Here is a 12,310-nt window from a genome sequence, read left to right on the forward strand (position 1 = left end):
TGCCATCCTTATGCCAATGAAGGCCGGGAAGAAAGGCTTGCATGCATTGAGAGTCACCGCAGCCTCTTCTCTTTTTTTTTTTTCTCCAAATATATTTCATTCATAAAATGCAGCATCACTCGCCCATCCATTTTCACTCCAGCCTCAAGTTGCTAGGCAACTGCAGGAGGAAAAAGGGGGCGGGCAGACTTGCTCTCACCCATTTTATCTCTTCCTAATTGAGGGGACGAACAGTTAGTGTAAAGTCTGCACGGTTAAATGGGGAAATATATATATATATATATACGGATTTTTTTTTATTATTGATTTTAAATTCCTACTGTTTATGTATTTTGTTTTGGAAGTGTGACACAATCCTTTATTTTGCCCTATAAACCCCTAATATTTATAGAGTGTAATATATCCGTGTAAGCCTATTTTACACGGAAAGGCGTATTTGCTTTTTTTTTTTCTGCAGAAAACGCTTTAAAGATAGATGCGACCCCATAAGGGACAATTAAGCGGTAGAAAAATGGACTTATAGACGTACACAGGTGTGGCTGCTCTATACTAAACAGTGTGCATGTTTTGGTGTAATAACTGGAAAAAAACATCTCTCCTTCCCTCCCGCGTCCGTCTGCCATGCCGCGTCCTGCCAAACTAGCGCGATCTGACCAACATTTCTAAAAATAGCTCTTCGTTGACGTCACTCGGTGAAACGTATTAGTGGCGGTGAGGAGGAGGCGGGGTTTGGGGGGGGGGGGGGTAAAGCATGTATTTATTTTTGGAAGACAAGCCAAGTGATAAGAATTCGGTGCCGTTACAGTACTCGTAGATATTGTAACGGTCCCGTCACACCAGGTCAGCTGCACCGGCGGGAGGAAAATATCAGTGACGTTACCCTAGCACCCACTCGCCCCACCTTTTTTTTTTTTTTTTTTTTTTGTAGGGGCGGTGCGATGCTGCCACGGACCAATCACCGCGCTCCATCGGACCTTCTGACCAATCAGAAGCTGATACGCTGCTGTCAATCAAGCCGTTCACTGGGCTCTAGTTCCGTCATCTCGCGCGTCCCCTGGGCTACGGGAAGGGGGGGGGGGGGACCAATGTTGATTTGGGCGAATTCTCGTCGATGTCGGGGAAGGATTGATTCGTAAAAGGCCGAGTTGGCGAGCGCCAAGTAGCGGGCTTTCGACGGAGCACACCGCACCCCCCGCCCCTGGTGTCGCTCTGCTATTTTTTTTGTGTGCTTTTTTTTTCCCCCCGAGGCCGGGGTGAAGGTGGAAAGCCAGGGGGGGGGGCCTCGCTCAGCGGAGGCAGAGGAAAGGGGCTGAAATCCTCCCGCCTTCAGGCCGACGGCGCTCCGCTCCAACCCGGGGAGTATCAGCGGCCCGAGACGCGCCAGCTCTCCCGACGTTCGACGCTCAATTTCGGCCGCGGCTGCTGCGCCCTCCGCCGCATCAACACTGCTCGCTCCGGTTGGATTTAGGCAATACCCGTCGAGTCCTAATCGAGTTTAGAGCTTCTTAACGGGGCCTGATAGCGACGGATCGCTCCTTGGCAAGTGGTCATCATGGGCAACGCGCCCACGGCCAGGAAGGGCAGCGAGATGGAGAGCGGTGAGTACGTACGGCAAGCAGCACGCTTCTCACCTGAGCATCACCTGTTTAGAATGTGACGCTGTGTCCAGGCCTTACGCTGTAGCAACACCCACATGTACTGTACATAAACACTACCACGACATATTTAATTAATTAAATAAGCAATTATAATTGATGTTCTGGTCGTGTTTGCAGTGGTTTGGAACTACACTGCATCATGCGAAGTGTTGCTAATATTTTGCCCGTCCAAACCCTACCAAACAGCTCTCTTACATGGGACGGTTTAGTAAGTAAGAATTGTTTTAGCTATATTGTAAAACGTAGAAACGCCGTTTGGAGCGACGAATTACGACTAAATACAAGTAGAAACGCTATTGACAGGACTTCTACTTCCGGTTGAAGGCTCAGTCTAAACTCTAAACAGAAGAACTCTGTAGCACTTGTAGTGGACGTCGGTTAATTGACTTATCAAATATTGGCCCAGGCCTAAATCAATTGTATTTTCCGGACTATAGAATGCACCAGGTGATAAAGCCACGCCCACTACATTTTTTAATAAAAAATATGTTACCATAAAGTATCCGCACCGCACTATAAGCCGCAGATATATATGTTGTGAAATGAGTTATTTACACAGAAATATTTTGTAAGTGTTTTTTTACATACCTTAATTGTTTCCAAACAATGCCTTTCACACGGCAGTAAAACGGCTGATTAATCAAAACAGACGTTAACTGTAGCTCTCCAATCAGCTAAACGGACTCAATTACTCCACGGTGACGTTACAATGAATTTATGAAACTGAAACAATACAAAAAGAATGCCATTTTAAGGTAATACTAACAAAGACACTTGTAAATGTGTTAGCATATTAGATAATGCTAACGGTGTTTTCAAATATGCAAGACACTCATACAGACATCACACATGGGATGGTTTAGTAAGTAAGAATTGTTCTAGCTATATTGTAAAATGTACAAACGTTTGGAGCGACGAATGAAGACTAAATACAAGTAGAAACGCTATTGACAGGACTTCTACTTCCGGTTGAAGGCTCAGTCTAAACCAGTGGTTCTTAACCTGGGTTCGATCGAACTCTAGGGGTTCGGTGAGTCGGCCTCGGGTTCGACGAAGCCTCCGCCGCTGAGGTCAAGACACACCCGACTCATCGTGTAAATAAAAACTTCGGCTTTATGGATATGGCAACAGCAGAAGTCAGACTGATTTGCATGTGTGTAATTTGTTGTGAGTTCATGAACTGTGTTGGTTTTGTTCTTTGAACAAGGTGATGTTGAAGCACGGTTAATTTTGTGCACCAGTAAAAAAACATAACTTTGTCTTGAATTTGAAAAAACAACAACATTGTATTTTTCACTTAAGGGTTCGGTGAATGCGGATATGAAACTGGTGGGGTTCGGTATCTCCAACAAGGTTAAGAACCACTGGTCTAAACAGAAGAACGCTGTAGCACTTGTAGTGGACGTCGGTTAATTGACTTATCAAATATTGGCCCAGGCCTAAATAAATTGTATTTTCCAGACTATAGAATGCACCAGGATATAAGCCACACCCGCTACATTTTTTAATAAAAAATATGTTACCATAAAGTAGCCGCACCGCACTATAAGCCGCAGATATATATGTTGTGAAATGAGTTATTTACACAGAATACCTTAATTGTTTCCAAATGATGCCTTTCACACGGCAGTAAAACGGCTGATTAATCAAAACAGACGTTAACTGTAGCTCTCCAATCAGCTAAACGGACTCAATTACTCCACGGTGACGTTACAATGAATTTATGAAACTGAAACAATACAAAAAGAATGCAATTTTAAGGTAATACTAACAAAGACACTTGTAAATGTGTTAGCATATTAGATAATGCTAACTGTGTTTTCAAATATGCAAGACACTCATACAGACATCACACATGGGATGGTTTAGTAAGTAAGAATTGTTCTAGCTATATTGTAAAATGTACAAACGTTTGGAGCGACGAATGAAGACTAAATACAAGTAGAAACGCTATTGACAGGACTTCTACTTCCGGTTGAAGGCTCAGTCTAAACCAGTGGTTCTTAACCTGGGTTCGATCGAACTCTAGGGGTTCGGTGAGTCGGCCTCGGGTTCGACGAAGCCTCCGCCGCTGAGGTCAAGACACACCCGACTCATCGTGTAAATAAAAACTTCGGCTTTATGGATATGGCAACAGCAGAAGTCAGACTGATTTGCATGTGTGTAATTTGTTGTGAGTTCATGAACTGTGTTGGTTTTGTTCTTTGAACAAGGTGATGTTGAAGCACGGTTAATTTTGTGCACCAGTAAAAAAACATAACTTTGTCTTGAATTTGAAAAAACAACAACATTGTATTTTTCACTTAAGGGTTCGGTGAATGCGGATATGAAACTGGTGGGGTTCGGTATCTCCAACAAGGTTAAGAACCACTGGTCTAAACAGAAGAACGCTGTAGCACTTGTAGTGGACGTCGGTTAATTGACTTATCAAATATTGGCCCAGGCCTAAATCAATTGTATTTTCCGGACTATAGAATGCACCAGGTGATAAGCCACGCCCACTACATTTTTTAATAAAAAATATGTTACCATAAAGTATCCGCACCGCACTATAAGCCGCAGATATATATGTTGTGAAATGAGTTATTTACACAGAAATATTTTGTAAGTGTTTTTTTACATACCTTAATTGTTTCCAAACAATGCCTTTCACACGGCAGTAAAACGGCTGATTAATCAAAACAGACGTTAACTGTAGCTCTCCAATCAGCTAAACGGACTCAATTACTCCACGGTGACGTTACAATGAATTTATGAAACTGAAACAATACAAAAATAATGCCATTTTAAGGTAATACTAACAAAGACACTTGTAAACGTGTTAACATATTAGCTAATGCTAACAGTGTTTTCAAATATGCATGAAGACACCCCTACAGACATCACACATGGGACGGTTTAGTAAGTAAGAATTTTTTTTAGCTATATTGTAAAACGTACAAACGCCGCTTGGAGCGACGAATGAAGACTAAATACAAGTAGAAACGCTATTGACAGGACTTCTACTTCCGGTTGAAGGCTCAGTCTAAACCAGTGGTTCTTAACCTGGGTTCGATCGAACTCTAGGGGTTCGGTGAGTCGGCCTCGGGTTCGACGAAGCCTCCGCCGCTGAGGTCAAGACACACCCGACTCATCGTGTAAATAAAAACTTCGGCTTTATTGATATGGCAACAGCAGAAGTCAGACTGATTTGCATGTGTGTAATTTGTTGTGAGTTCATGAACTGTGTTGGTTTTGTTCTTTGAACAAGGTGATGTTGAAGCACGGTTAATTTTGTGCACCAGTAAAAAAACATAACTTTGTCTTGAATTTGAAAAAACAGCAACATTGTATTTTTCACTTAAGGGTTCGGTGAATGCGGATATGAAACTGGTGGGGTTCGGTATCTCCAACAAGGTTAAGAACCACTGGTCTAAACAGAAGAACGCTGTAGCACTTGTAGTGGACGTCGGTTAATTGACTTATCAAATATTGGCCCAGGCCTAAATCAATTGTATTTTCCGGACTATAGAATGCACCAGGTGATAAGCCACGCCCACTACATTTTTTAATAAAAAATATGTTACCATAAAGTATCCGCACCGCACTATAAGCCGCAGATATATATGTTGTGAAATGAGTTATTTACACAGAAATATTTTGTAAGTGTTTTTTTACATACCTTAATTGTTTCCAAACAATGCCTTTCACACGGCAGTAAAACGGCTGATTAATCAAAACAGACGTTAACTGTAGCTCTCCAATCAGCTAAACGGACTCAATTACTCCACGGTGACGTTACAATGAATTTATGAAACTGAAACAATACAAAAAGAATGCCATTTTAAGGTAATACTAACAAAGACACTTGTAAATGCGTTAGCATATTAGATAATGCTAACGGTGTTTTCAAATATGCAAGACACTCATACAGACATCACACATGGGATGGTTTAGTAAGTAAGAATTGTTCTAGCTATATTGTAAAATGTACAAACGTTTGGAGCGACGAATGAAGACTAAATACAAGTAGAAACGCTATTGACAGGACTTCTACTTCCGGTTGAAGGCTCAGTCTAAACCAGTGGTTCTTAACCTGGGTTCGATCGAACTCTAGGGGTTCGGTGAGTCGGCCTCGGGTTCGACGAAGCCTCCGCCGCTGAGGTCAAGACACACCCGACTCATCGTGTAAATAAAAACTTCGGCTTTATGGATATGGCAACAGCAGAAGTCAGACTGATTTGCATGTGTGTAATTTGTTGTGAGTTCATGAACTGTGTTGGTTTTGTTCTTTGAACAAGGTGATGTTGAAGCACGGTTAATTTTGTGCACCAGTAAAAAAACATAACTTTGTCTTGAATTTGAAAAAACAACAACATTGTATTTTTCACTTAAGGGTTCGGTGAATGCGGATATGAAACTGGTGGGGTTCGGTATCTCCAACAAGGTTAAGAACCACTGGTCCAAACAGAAGAACGCTGTAGCACTTGTAGTGGACGTCGGTTAATTGACTTATCAAATATTGGCCCAGGCCTAAATAAATTGTATTTTCCGGACTATAGAATGCACCAGGATATAAGCCACACCCGCTACATTTTTTAATAAAAAATATGTTACCATAAAGTAGCCGCACCGCACTATAAGCCGCAGATATATATGTTGTGAAATGAGTTATTTACACAGAATACCTTAATTGTTTCCAAATGATGCCTTTCACACGGCAGTAAAACGGCTGATTAATCAAAACAGACGTTAACTGTAGCTCTCCAATCAGCTAAACGGACTCAATTACTCCACGGTGACGTTACAATGAATTTATGAAACTGAAACAATACAAAAAGAATGCCATTTTAAGGTAATACTAACAAAGACACTTGTAAATGTGTTAGCATATTAGATAATGCTAACGGTGTTTTCAAATATGCAAGACACTCATACAGACATCACACATGGGATGGTTTAGTAAGTAAGAATTGTTCTAGCTATATTGTAAAATGTACAAACGTTTGGAGCGACGAATGAAGACTAAATACAAGTAGAAACGCTATTGACAGGACTTCTACTTCCGGTTAAACGCTCAGTCTAAACAGAAGAATGCTGTAGCACTTGTAGTGGACGTCGGTTAATTGACTTATCAAATATTGGCCCAGGCCTAAATAAATTGTATTTTCCGGACTATAGAATGCACCAGGATATAAGCCACACCCGCTACATTTTTTAATAAAAAATATGTTACCATAAAGTAGCCGCACCGCACTATAAGCCGCAGATATATATGTTGTGAAATGAGTTATTTACACAGAATACCTTAATTGTTTCCAAATGATGCCTTTAACACGGCAGTAAAACGGCTGATTAATCAAAACAGACGTTAACTGTAGCTCTCCAATCAGCTAAACGGACTCAATAACTCCACGGTGACGTTACAATGAATTTATGAAACTGAAACAATACAAAAAGAATGCCATTTTAAAGTAATACTAACAAAGACACTTGTAAACGTGTTAGCATATTAGCTAATGCTAACGGTGTTTTCAAATATGCATGAAGACACTCCTACAGACATCACACATGGGACGGTTTAGTAAGTAAGATTTTTTTTTAGCTATATTGTAAAACGTACAAACGCCGCTTGGAGCGACGAATGAAGACTAAATACAAGTAGAAACGCTATTGACAGGACTTCTACTTCCGGTTGAAGGCTCAGTCTAAACCAGTGGTTCTTAACCTGGGTTCGATCGAACTCTAGGGGTTCGGTGAGTTGGCCTCGGGTTCGACGAAGCCTCCGCCGCTGAGGTCAAGACACACCCGACTCATCGTGTAAATAAAAACTTCGGCTTTATGGATATGGCAACAGCAGAAGTCAGACTGATTTGCATGTGTGTAATTTGTTGTGAGTTCATGAACTGTGTTGGTTTTGTTCTTTGAACAAGGTGATGTTGAAGCACGGTTAATTTTGTGCACCAGTAAAAAAACATAACTTTGTCTTGAATTTGAAAAAACAACAACATTGTATTTTTCACTTAAGGGTTCGGTGAATGCGGATATGAAACTGGTGGGGTTCGGTATCTCCAACAAGGTTAAGAACCACTGGTCTAAACAGAAAAACGCTGTAGCACTTGTAGTGGACGTTGGTTAATTGACTTATCAAATATTGGCCCAGGCCTAAATAAATTGTATTTTCCAGACTATAGAATGCACCAGGATATAAGCCACACCCGCTACATTTTTTAATAAAAAATATGTTACCATAAAGTAGCCGCACCGCACTATAAGCCGCAGATATATATGTTGTGAAATGAGTTATTTACACAGAATACCTTAATTGTTTCCAAATGATGCCTTTCACACGGCAGTAAAACGGCTGATTAATCAAAACAGACGTTAACTGTAGCTCTCCAATCAGCTAAACTGACTCAATTACTCCACGGTGACGTTACAATGAATTTATGAAACTGAAACAATACAAAAAGAATGCCATTTTAAGGTAATACTAACAAAGACACTTGTAAATGTGTTAGCATATTAGATAATGCTAACGGTGTTTTCAAATATGCAAGACACTCATACAGACATCACACATGGGATGGTTTAGTAAGTAAGAATTGTTCTAGCTATATTGTAAAATGTACAAACGTTTGGAGCGACGAATGAAGACTAAATACAAGTAGAAACGCTATTGACAGGACTTCTACTTCCGGTTGAAGGCTCAGTCTAAACCAGTGGTTCTTAACCTGGGTTCGATCGAACTCTAGGGGTTCGGTGAGTCGGCCTCGGGTTCGACGAAGCCTCCGCCGCTGAGGTCAAGACACACCCGACTCATCGTGTAAATAAAAACTTCGGCTTTATGGATATGGCAACAGCAGAAGTCAGACTGATTTGCATGTGTGTAATTTGTTGTGAGTTCATGAACTGTGTTGGTTTTGTTCTTTGAACAAGGTGATGTTGAAGCACGGTTAATTTTGTGCACCAGTAAAAAAACATAACTTTGTCTTGAATTTGAAAAAACAACAACATTGTATTTTTCACTTAAGGGTTCGGTGAATGCGGATATGAAACTGGTGGGGTTCGGTATCTCCAACAAGGTTAAGAACCACTGGTCTAAACAGAAGAACGCTGTAGCACTTGTAGTGGACGTCGGTTAATTGACTTATCAAATATTGGCCCAGGCCTAAATCAATTGTATTTTCCGGACTATAGAATGCACCAGGTGATAAAGCCACGCCCACTACATTTTTTAATAAAAAATATGTTACCATAAAGTATCCGCACCGCACTATAAGCCGCAGATATATATGTTGTGAAATGAGTTATTTACACAGAAATATTTTGTAAGTGTTTTTTTACATACCTTAATTGTTTCCGAACAATGCCTTTCACACGGCAGTAAAACGGCTGATTAATCAAAACAGACGTTAACTGTAGCTCTCCAATCAGCTAAACGGACTCAATTACTCCACGGTGACGTTACAATGAATTTATGAAACTGAAACAATACAAAAAGAATGCCATTTTAAGGTAATACTAACAAAGACACTTGTAAATGTGTTAGCATATTAGATAATGCTAACGGTGTTTTCAAATATGCAAGACACTCATACAGACATCACACATGGGATGGTTTAGTAAGTAAGAATTGTTCTAGCTATATTGTAAAATGTACAAACGTTTGGAGCGACGAATGAAGACTAAATACAAGTAGAAACGCTATTGACAGGACTTCTACTTCCGGTTGAAGGCTCAGTCTAAACTCTAAACAGAAGAACTCTGTAGCACTTGTAGTGGACGTCGGTTAATTGACTTATCAAATATTGGCCCAGGCCTAAATCAATTGTATTTTCCGGACTATAGAATGCACCAGGTGATAAAGCCACGCCCACTACATTTTTTAATAAAAAATATGTTACCATAAAGTATCCGCACCGCACTATAAGCCGCAGATATATATGTTGTGAAATGAGTTATTTACACAGAAATATTTTGTAAGTGTTTTTTTACATACCTTAATTGTTTCCAAACAATGCCTTTCACACGGCAGTAAAACGGCTGATTAATCAAAACAGACGTTAACTGTAGCTCTCCAATCAGCTAAACGGACTCAATTACTCCACGGTGACGTTACAATGAATTTATGAAACTGAAACAATACAAAAAGAATGCCATTTTAAGGTAATACTAACAAAGACACTTGTAAATGTGTTAGCATATTAGATAATGCTAACGGTGTTTTCAAATATGCAAGACACTCATACAGACATCACACATGGGATGGTTTAGTAAGTAAGAATTGTTCTAGCTATATTGTAAAATGTACAAACGTTTGGAGCGACGAATGAAGACTAAATACAAGTAGAAACGCTATTGACAGGACTTCTACTTCCGGTTGAAGGCTCAGTCTAAACCAGTGGTTCTTAACCTGGGTTCGATCGAACTCTAGGGGTTCGGTGAGTCGGCCTCGGGTTCGACGAAGCCTCCGCCGCTGAGGTCAAGACACACCCGACTCATCGTGTAAATAAAAACTTCGGCTTTATGGATATGGCAACAGCAGAAGTCAGACTGATTTGCATGTGTGTAATTTGTTGTGAGTTCATGAACTGTGTTGGTTTTGTTCTTTGAACAAGGTGATGTTGAAGCACGGTTAATTTTGTGCACCAGTAAAAAAACATAACTTTGTCTTGAATTTGAAAAAACAACAACATTGTATTTTTCACTTAAGGGTTCGGTGAATGCGGATATGAAACTGGTGGGGTTTGGTATCTCCAACAAGGTTAAGAACCACTGGTCTAAACAGAAGAACGCTGTAGCACTTGTAGTGGACGTCGGTTAATTGACTTATCAAATATTGGCCCAGGCCTAAATAAATTGTATTTTCCGGACTATAGAATGCACCAGGATATAAGCCACACCCGCTACATTTTTTAATAAAAAATATGTTACCATAAAGTAGCCGCACCGCACTATAAGCCGCAGATATATATGTTGTGAAATGAGTTATTTACACAGAATACCTTAATTGTTTCCAAATGATGCCTTTAACACGGCAGTAAAACGGCTGATTAATCAAAACAGATGTTAACTGTAGCTCTCCAATCAGCTAAACGGACTCAATAACTCCACGGTGACGTTACAATGAATTTATGAAACTGAAACAATACAAAAAGAATGCCATTTTAAAGTAATACTAACAAAAACTCTTGTAAACGTGTTAGCATATTAGCTAATGCTAACGGTGTTTTCAAATATGCATGAAGACACTCCTACAGACATCACACATGGCACGGCTTAGTAAGTAAGAATTGTTTTAGCTATATTGTAAAACGTACAAACGTTGTTTGAAGCGACGAATGAAGACTAAATACAAGTAGAAACGCTATTGACAGGGCTTCCACTTCCGGTTAAACGCTCAGTCTAAACAGAAGAATGCTGTAGCACCTGTAGTGGACGTCGGTTAATTGACTTATCAAATATTGGCCCAGGCCTAAATAAATTGTATTTTCCAGACTATAGAATGCACCAGGATATAAGCCACACCCACTACATTTTTTAATAAAAAATATGTTACCATAAAGTAGCCGCACTGCACTATAAGCCGCAGATATATATGTTGTGAAATGAGTTATTTACACAGAATACCTTAATTGTTTCCAAATGATGCCTTTAACACGGCAGTAAAACGGCTGATTAATCAAAACAGACGTTAACTGTAGCTCTCCAATCAGCTAAACGGACTCAATAACTCCACGGTGACGTTACAATGAATTTATGAAACTGAAACAATACAAAAAGAATGCCATTTTAAAGTAATACTAACAAAGACACTTGTAAACGTGTTAGCATATTAGCTAATGCTAACGGTGTTTTCAAATATGCATGAAGACACTCCTACAGACATCACACATGGGACGGCTTAGTAAGTAAGAATTGTTTTAGCTATATTGTAAAACGTACAAACGTTGTTTGAAGCGACGAATGAAGACTAAATACAAGTAGAAACGCTATTGACAGGACTTCTACTTCCGGTTGAAGGCTCAGTCTAAACGGAAGAACGCTGTGGCACTTGCAGTGGACTAACTCGTCCAAAAGACAGCATCACAGCACAAACAATAACATACCTAAAGCTATTTGCATTATGACAGCCAGCAAAGAAAAATCCATAAATTAGCCGCACTGCTTTATAAGACGCAGAGTTCAAAGCTTAGGAGAGAATTAGCGGCTTATAGTCCGAAATTTACAGTATGTATATCGTCATATATTACATATAACCTATTTATTGCGCACTATTGACCAGTGATGCACCGAAAATTATATATATATATATATATATATATATATATATATATATATATATATATATATATATATATATATATATATATATATATACATATGTATAACATATGTGTTAATTGGATGTCTCTTCATCTGAGGTCCAGCACGGTTCACTACCTTCTCACATTTGTTTCCCTTTTTGCAAATGTGTGTGAGATGTGCATTTAAACAACAAGCACAACACAGACATGTGTTGATATTTTGCAAATACATGTACTTGGAGCCATGTGATCCAGTCACTAGGGAGGATACTATGTTTTGAATTTTGTGTTTTAGTGGCATGGACATTACAAGTAATTAAAATAGTATTTTGGCCTTAATATTCTGCCATTTTGTCCGGGAGT

The 12,310-nt window shown here is 39.6% G+C and overlaps 1 protein-coding gene across 2 annotated transcripts in view; it reads left to right on the forward strand.

Annotated features, from left to right (window-relative positions):
- Positions 1-1,059: 1,059 nt before the first annotated feature.
- Positions 1,060-12,310, forward strand: part of prkacab (protein kinase, cAMP-dependent, catalytic, alpha, genome duplicate b) — a 44,029-nt gene continuing 32,778 nt past the window's right edge. For both annotated transcript variants that reach the window (XM_061988107.2, XM_061988108.2), the window contains exon 1: positions 1,060-1,598. In XM_061988107.2, coding sequence (XP_061844091.1) covers positions 1,553-1,598 — 46 coding nt within the window. In that variant the 5' untranslated portion in view covers positions 1,060-1,552. The remainder of the gene's footprint in view (positions 1,599-12,310) is intronic.

The sequence above is a fragment of the Nerophis lumbriciformis genome, linkage group LG27 (assembly GCF_033978685.3).
Source record: "Nerophis lumbriciformis linkage group LG27, RoL_Nlum_v2.1, whole genome shotgun sequence".
In the NCBI taxonomy this organism is placed as follows: Eukaryota; Metazoa; Chordata; class Actinopteri; order Syngnathiformes; family Syngnathidae; genus Nerophis; species Nerophis lumbriciformis.